Here is an 8,132-nt window from a genome sequence, read left to right as displayed (position 1 = left end):
ATGCTTCTTCAGGAAGTTTCTGTTAATTTCTTTTTTTCCCCCCTGTGGATGGGATATACTTTCTTGTTTCTCTTCACATGTCAATTTTTGTTGAAAACTGAATATTGTGAATATATAGTGTGCTAACCTTGGGAATTCAGATTCGTCCAAGTCAGGTTTTTGCTTTTATTGTTTTGTTTGTCGTAGATTGTATTTGTTTGTTTCATGAGTTTTCTAAACTATTATTATTGACTATATGCTTTGTGTGTGGTGTCTCATGCCTCTGTTGTAGCTTGAGGTCACTTACCTGCTTGTCACCTACCTGTTTCCATAAACACTATAGATGAGTCATTTTCATGATTTGACATTTACTTGGTTGTTATACCTTTTGGTATTTTCCATACATCTGAAACCAAGTTTCTTCTGATAGTTTGGCTTATTTTTTGTTTACCTAGCGTTTCTGTGGCGTTACAGACCCTTGGAATTTTTACTCTTCCATTTTTTGTGCCTTTCTCTCATAAAGGCACTGGATATTGTCTTTAGGGTCCGAAAACGAACCCATGATAATCTACCAAGCTTATGCCCTTAAGTTAACCATAATTGCAAAGTCTTTGCTATATGGAAAGCGTAACACATTCCAGTTGACAAGATCTCATATTTGGCAGTGATTATTCAGTGCACTACAGATTTGTTTCCCACATATATAGTACAAGTTCATAACACAGGTTGTCTGGGAAGGGGTAGGTTCTCTCCATGTCAACACTCAAAGAGACAGTTAGGTAGTTTCTACTTAATTAAGTGTATACTTACTATCTGACCCAGCGATCTAACTCAGAGATAATTACCCAAATGAAATTAAAATCTAGTTCATGAAAAAATAGGCAAATGTTTAGATATACTTTATTCCTAATTCTGAGATACTAGACGGGACACAAGTGTCCCTCAACTGGGAAACACATAAATAACCTGTAATGTCCATATAATGGAATATAACCAGCAATGAAAAAAAAATTACTACTGATATATTATGGGTCAAATTGTGTCTCCTAAATTTTATATGTTGAAGTCCTAACCCCTAGTACCTCAGAAGATGATCTTGCTCAAAAATAGGGTCACTACAGATGTAATAATTAAGATAAGGTCCTACTGGAACAGAATGGGTTTCCAAGTCATTATGACTGGTGTCTTTATAAAAATGGAAAACTTGGGGAGACATACACACAAGGACAACACCATGTGAAGATGAACAAAGAGATCAGGATGTGATAGCAGAAGACAAGGGATGCCAAAGATGGCCAGCAAACCACCCAGAAGCTAAGAGAAAAGTATAAACAGATACTCCCTTACAGCTTTCAGAGAGAACCAATAGAACCACATTGCTAGCAGCTTGATCTTAGATTTCTAGCCTCCAGAAATGTGAGATAATAAGTTTCTGTTATATAGGAAATCCAGTTTGTGGTACTTTTTTATGACAGCTCTAGGAAATTAATATAGCTAATATGGATGGGTCTCAAATGCACCATGCTAACTGGGAGAAGCCAGAATCAGAGGCTACATGTGCTAAGATTCTCTTTAAATGACCTTCCTACAAAAGCAAAGCAATATGGACAGAAAATGGTTTAGTAGTCACCTGAGGGCAGGAAGAGGGTTGATGGCAAAGAAGCTCAGAGATTTTGTTTAGATGATGGAACTCTTCTATATTGTGTTTGTGTTAGTGGTGGTGTGACTGGATAAATTTGACCCAGTTTGAACAGTTGTTCAATAACTACAATACTGAAAACTATAAATTTTACTGTTTGTAGATTACACTTTAATTAGAAAGCAGGGGGGCGCCTGGGTGGCTCAGTCGGTTGAGCATCCGACTTCGGCTCAGGTCATGATCTCACAGTTCCTGTGTTCAAGCCCCACGTCGGGCTCTGTGCTGACAGCTCAGAGCCTGGAGCTTGCTTCTGATTCTGTGTCTCCCTCTCTCTCTGCCCCTCCCCTGCTCATGCTCTGTCTCTCTCTCTCTCAAAAATAAATAAAACATTAAAAAAATTTTAAAAAAATTAGAAAGCAAGGAGAAAGAGAAAACAAGTAATATAAAAACATGTGTGCACCCTCAACATATCCAATCAAGTCCCCATAGGAAAGCTAATTGATACTTTCCTAGAAAAGTGAGATAAGAGCTACAGATGCCCTCCTGAGGGACATCCCCAGAGACCTTATATCTCTGTAATTCCCTCCTAATCCCCATGAAATAGCTTTTAAAACTCCCAGTATGTCTCAATGTGATCTCATTTCAAAAGGAGCAGACATGTGCTGAGCCCCTTTGGCCATCATATATTTGTCTGAATGTTAGTAGTCATTAGTACATACACTTTCCTCCCACCGCCAAATCCTCACCTGAGGATTTGTCATGAACTTCCAATGATGGCCAGGAAACACGCCTCAAGATGAGAATTATATTCATTGACTTTAGAATGATAGCCCCTCGGACAGGCATGTCATAGAGCCTGTTTCACAGACAAATTGCTCGAATCATGCGGGAGAAGTAATTTTCTGCTTCATTTTAGAGATAAGAAGGTACACAAAGATTGCATCGTGGATTCGGCACTTCAACATAGGTTCCTGGCTCCATGTTGCATTCTTCACTTCATCTTTATTTACCTTTGGAACTATTTGACCAGTACCTGATTAAGACTATCTCTCACAGTATGTGTGCATCATCCCATGGCTGAATTTCTGATTCCAAGCTAACTCTTCAGGATTGACTGTTCCTTCTTTCCCAGCAGCAAGGTAAGCTTCTATGTCCTATATACACTTTCAGTGAGAAATGTAATTCAAGCAAAACCAACAGGGCATCTACACATACTATGAATTATTTAAGCACAGAAATAAATTTCTTTTTTTTAATATGAAATTTATTGTCAAATTGGTTTCCATACAACACCCAGTGCTCATCCCAACAGGTGCCCTACTCAATACCCATCACCCACCCTCCCCACCCTCCCACCCCCCCATCAACCTTCAGTTTGTTCTCAGTTTTTAAGAGTCTCTTATGGTTTGGCTCCCTCCGTCTCTAACTTTTTTTCCCCTTCCCCTCCCCCATGGTCTTCTGTTAAGTTTCTCAGGATCCACATAAGAGTGAAAACATATGGTATCTGTCTTTCTCTGTATGACTTATTTCACTTAGCATAACAGTCTCCAGTTCCATCCACGTTGCTACAAAAGACCATATTTCATTTTTTCTCATTGGCACGTCTAAAGCAGTGGTTTGAGGCTAGACACATGTATCAAGACTTCCATCCGTGGGGAGTTTACTGATCATTGTGAAACATTATCATGCTGCTCTCCTAAAAGAGATTTTAAAAATAGATGGATAGGTGTGCTCTGATTGAGTAGCTGTTAATTTTGTCTTGTTCACTATCTGTTGAAAGAATTAAGGAGGACAGCAGTGAACTAATGATTAGCAAGGGACAAATGTCCTTCTAAAGGCATCCACGTCAAATGAAAAGATTAAAAATACAATTCCTACACAAGATGACATTCAAGTAAACAATTTTAAAACATGTAATTGGCCAAAACACAGATCTTCAGGCTAAAGACCAACAAACTAGGAACTTCTACCCAGTGATCCCTGCGATTCAACTGTGGGATAAAAATAAAGAGAGAAAGAATGAGTTTAAGAAGCAGGACACTTTCAACACAAACTAAAACATGGATCTTCAGAAAGAAATGAAGCAAAAGAATGACTCCCATGCGGTAGCTGAAACAGCCACTCATGTAGGCAGAGGACAGACAGACTGAGAAACACTGAAGGCACAGAAGAGCCCAGGAAACCAACCGAGTGTGTGATATAAAGCACATTGAAGAGGGATGCCAGCAGACCACTCAACCACGCTGAGCTTGTGTGTCGCCCCAGACCTTTCTTAAGCCAACAGAGAGGCTATCATCCCATCCTACTAAGAATACTATCCCTTACACTAATCAGGTTCTACTAAATACTCCTCATTTTGCTCACTTTGATTTTTATATTATTATATACTACCTCATTTAATTCTTACAGTGGTCTTACAATAATACCTTGAGTGAAGTCTCATTACTATTTTCATTTTGTAGATGAAGAAAACAGGGAGTTAGGTTCGGACTAAAGACTCCTCAGTGGTGAATGCTAAGACTGACATGAACCTGGTCCCAGAGCCCAAGCTTTATACTCAATGCCATGCCCTCCCCAGACTGCCTCTGCTGGCTGTCTGAGTCCCTACTGCTACAGTGATTATACCACATGCACCATGGACGTATCTCTTGGTTACGTCACTGTGAAACCCCAAACACTGAGTTTATGACATGGGAGAAAGACTGATCATGAATTAAGTTAAATTCAATGTGATTTAAATTCAGGTGAGACCAGTGGACTTGGGAATCACTCCACCCGAGCACTAAGTTTGGCTTTGACGATAATAATTTTGTAAACTTAAATATACATTACTCAAGCTCTGTGCTTCACATGTTAAATGGGGGTAACAAGTAATCAATCTCATAGATTTGTTGAGAATAATAACTGAATATTCATACAAAGTGTCTAGAGCTTTTTCCGGCACATAAGGACCATAGATATAAGCATTTGCTAGGCTGAGAAAAACTGAATTGATATATAGATTCATTCAAGATGATTCATCATAATCAAGAAATTACATTTTCTACACCACTGTTTACAAATTCACAGAATTGAAAAGTTGGAAAATAATTCATGGATATCTTTCAGTTTTAACAATGTCAAACTCTACAGATAATTTGTGCCTTAACTTTTATTGTCTAGTCCATACTTTAAATCTGGAGAAACCTGTGAGTAAAAATTATTGCTATAATGAAATATTGTGTACATATGTGTGTGTATACACAAACAATATGGAATGAATTTCACTTCAATCTCTCATTTGTTTATGACTTTGTTTCTGTATTTCTTATCACTACAGGGCATCTTGTGATTCCCAAAGAACACGGTGAAGAACAACACAGAAGTGACTGAATTCATCTTGCTGGGACTAACCAGTGACCCAGAACTGCTGGCCCCCCTCTTTATCATGTTCACCCTCATCTACCTCATCACTCTGGTTGGAAACCTGGGGATGATGGCGCTGATTCTCTTGGACTCCCGTCTCCACACTCCCATGTACTTTTTCCTCAGTAACCTGTCTCTGGTGGACTTTGGTTACTCTACAGCTGTCACTCCCAAGGTCCTGGCTGGATTACTTATAAGAGACAAGGTCATCTCCTACAATGCGTGTGCTGCTCAGATGTTCTTTTTTGCAGCCTTTGCCACAGTGGAGAGTTACCTCTTGGCCTCAATGGCCTATGACCGCTATGCAGCAGTGTGCAAACCCCTCCATTACACCACCACCATGACGACAGGTGTGTGTGCTTGTTTGGCTATAGGCTCTTATGTTTTTGGTTTTCTGAATGCTTCTGTGGATGTTGGAAACACATTCCACCTCTCCTTCTGTAAGTCCAATGTGATCCATCACTTCTTCTGTGATATTCCTGCAGTTGTCTCTCTCTCTTGTTCTGATAGACATGTCAGTGAGCTGGTTCTTGTTTTGGTAGCAAGCTTCCACATCTTTTTTGGTCTTTTGGTTATTTTGATTTCCTACCTGTGCATAGTTACCACCATCTTGAAAATGCCCTCAATAGAGGGATACCTGAAAGCTATATCCACCTGTGCTTCTCACTTCACTGCAGTCTCCATCTTCTATGGGACACTCATGTTTATGTACTCCCAGCCAACCTCCAGCCATTCCATGGACACGGACAAAATTGTGTCTGTGTTCTATACTATGGTCATTCCCATGCTAAATCCTGCGGTGTATAGCCTGAGGAACAAAGAGGTCAAGAATGCTTTCAAGAAGGTTGTTGAGAAGGCAAACCTGTCTCTAAGCTTCACCTCCTAGGGTTGTAGAATCCACGGTGACCTACCTTCATTCCTGTCAGGTCTTCTCCCTGCATTAACTTGCAGTTTACAGCCCACATTGCACTTAAATTACTGCTGTGATACTTTCCTCTTCAAAAGCCTCTCACTTAAAAAGAAGATAAAAAAGAGGATAATCCAGCTGTGTAATATCTGGATGAGAATAGCCAGGAAGACCTTAAAGTGTTTAGAGCACTCTTGTCATGAACCTTAATTATATGTGATTTATTCACCTGTTCACATTTTTTTTCCACCACACGCCAATGCAAGTGTGTGTGTAAAACGCAGCTCAAACCCATGAAGGGAAGTGCATGCAAGGGTCCTCTGTGTGCACATACACTCAAGAGGAGAAATTTGTTAAAAGAGGTAGCTGGAGTATGGCTAGTTTTTAATAAGAAAGTCAAAATAACTGTAGATCAGAGTATAAATTAATGTTCAGCATTTTTATTTTTTTTTCTAGTTTAAAAAAACGATTCTAAGAGTCCAAAATGAAGAAAACCATGACATGGATTTTTTAATAAAAGTATGTGCTTTTTTTGTTGGAACATTTTTTTTTCAGAGCTATATATCTGTAAAATCTTGAAGGAGTTCATCTTTATGTCTTCAGAAAGTCGTTTGGTAGAAGAAGTATGGTGACATGATAACTTTCAAATGCAAGAAGACCAGAGTATCAGAAAAGGGGATCGAATGATAATAGAGCAGTTTCTCAATTTTTCTGTAAGAACCCCAACTGTGTAAGATACATGCACTGACTAGTGATAATGTTAGCTATTTTTCTCTCTGGAAATACGATGAAATGGCTTGTGTCTCTCACACAGGGATACTTTAGTTTCCTATGAGCTACGTCATGTCCTGCTGCTTTCCTACTTCCTCCGTCTTCCTCCCTCACACTGAGCTCCCTACTGTCCCCGGACAATCCAAACTCATTCCTGCCTCAGGGCCTTTGTACATGCTGTCGCCAATGCTCAGAAAGCTCCCTCACTTCCCTCAGGTCTTTCCTTAAATTTTAATGTACCATAGTCACCCCACCCCTATGGACACTGTTCCCAACTTACTTAATCTATCATAGTTCTAATCAGTACTCAGCTATTTCTATTTACTTGTCCCTTTTTTATTCACTTACCTTTCTAGAATGTACACTGCCTAAGAAGGGTACCTTTGTCTTCACTACTAACAACTTCATCCTCAACATACAGCCTGTTTCACACTAATTTCTCACTAAACATTTGTTAAATTACTCAATCAATTAATTAAACTCTAAGCCCAACAGTTGATATATTTGATAATATGGCTCATTACCTATTATATAATTCTTTAGAAAAGAATTTTAGAACATTTTATGAGACATAACTAGTTTTTCTTCTATTTTCTTGCTCACTACTTATTCCCCACTTTTGGAAAAAGTCATGTTTTCAAAACTATATTGCCAAATGGATAATATATAACATCTTTTAAATTAAAATTATCTCATGAAATGGCAAAGAATACATGAAATTAATTCTACCTACTAAATCACACAAAGTATATATACTTTCTCAATAGAGCTTTAGAGTAAGTCATGAAATCAGGTAAGGAGTATATTTCAACTTTATTCTTTTTAAATACTACTTTAAGTATTCTAGTAGATTTACCTCTTTCTATAAATTTTTCAATCAGCTTACTAATATTTCCAAAATTCTTCCTCACATTTTGATTGAGATTAAGTTGAACCTGTAAATCAGCATGAGGAAATTGGCATATTAAAGTCTCCTAACCCATGAACATGATCTTCCTCTCCTCCCGTATAGCCTTTACTTGATTCTTTTCATTGGCATTTTTCATTTTCTACATTCTAGTATTGCACATATTAAGTTAGATTATACCTAATTGCAAATTAATGACCAAAGGGGCTCTGCACACAGTCCAGTCCCTCTACAGTGATATCATGTGGGACCATGTTGGGATTTCAGAGGCTAATGACTGAGCAGAGACTTTTAGAGACCTGGAGTTCTCAGAGGAACAGGACCCCTTTGGGGACATCCAGAGGTCCTCATCCAATCTATCTACAGAAGAAACTTAACTGAGTCTAGGGACTTTGCTTGAGTTGTTAAAAGAGCACACAGATATATTTGGCTTACATTGTCATAAGTTCTATAAAATAAAGTTCATACATTTCAGTATGCTCATTCCTGAGAGTTTGGATAAATGTATACAGTACATCACCCAG

The 8,132-nt window shown here is 38.5% G+C and overlaps 1 protein-coding gene across 1 annotated transcript; it reads left to right on the top strand.

Annotated features, from left to right (window-relative positions):
• LOC122482818 (olfactory receptor 5B2-like) lies at nucleotides 1-5,909 on the top strand. The gene is made up of 2 exons (XM_043579114.1): nucleotides 1-15; nucleotides 4,971-5,909. Exons 1-2 carry the CDS (start codon nucleotides 1-3, stop codon nucleotides 5,907-5,909), a joined length of 954 nt encoding a protein of 317 aa, XP_043435049.1.
• The last annotated feature ends 2,223 nt before the right edge of the window (nucleotides 5,910-8,132 follow it).

Source organism: Prionailurus bengalensis, chromosome D1 (assembly GCF_016509475.1).
Source record: "Prionailurus bengalensis isolate Pbe53 chromosome D1, Fcat_Pben_1.1_paternal_pri, whole genome shotgun sequence".
Taxonomy (NCBI): domain Eukaryota; kingdom Metazoa; phylum Chordata; class Mammalia; order Carnivora; family Felidae; genus Prionailurus; species Prionailurus bengalensis.
This window is presented reverse-complemented; position numbering and strand designations above follow the sequence as displayed.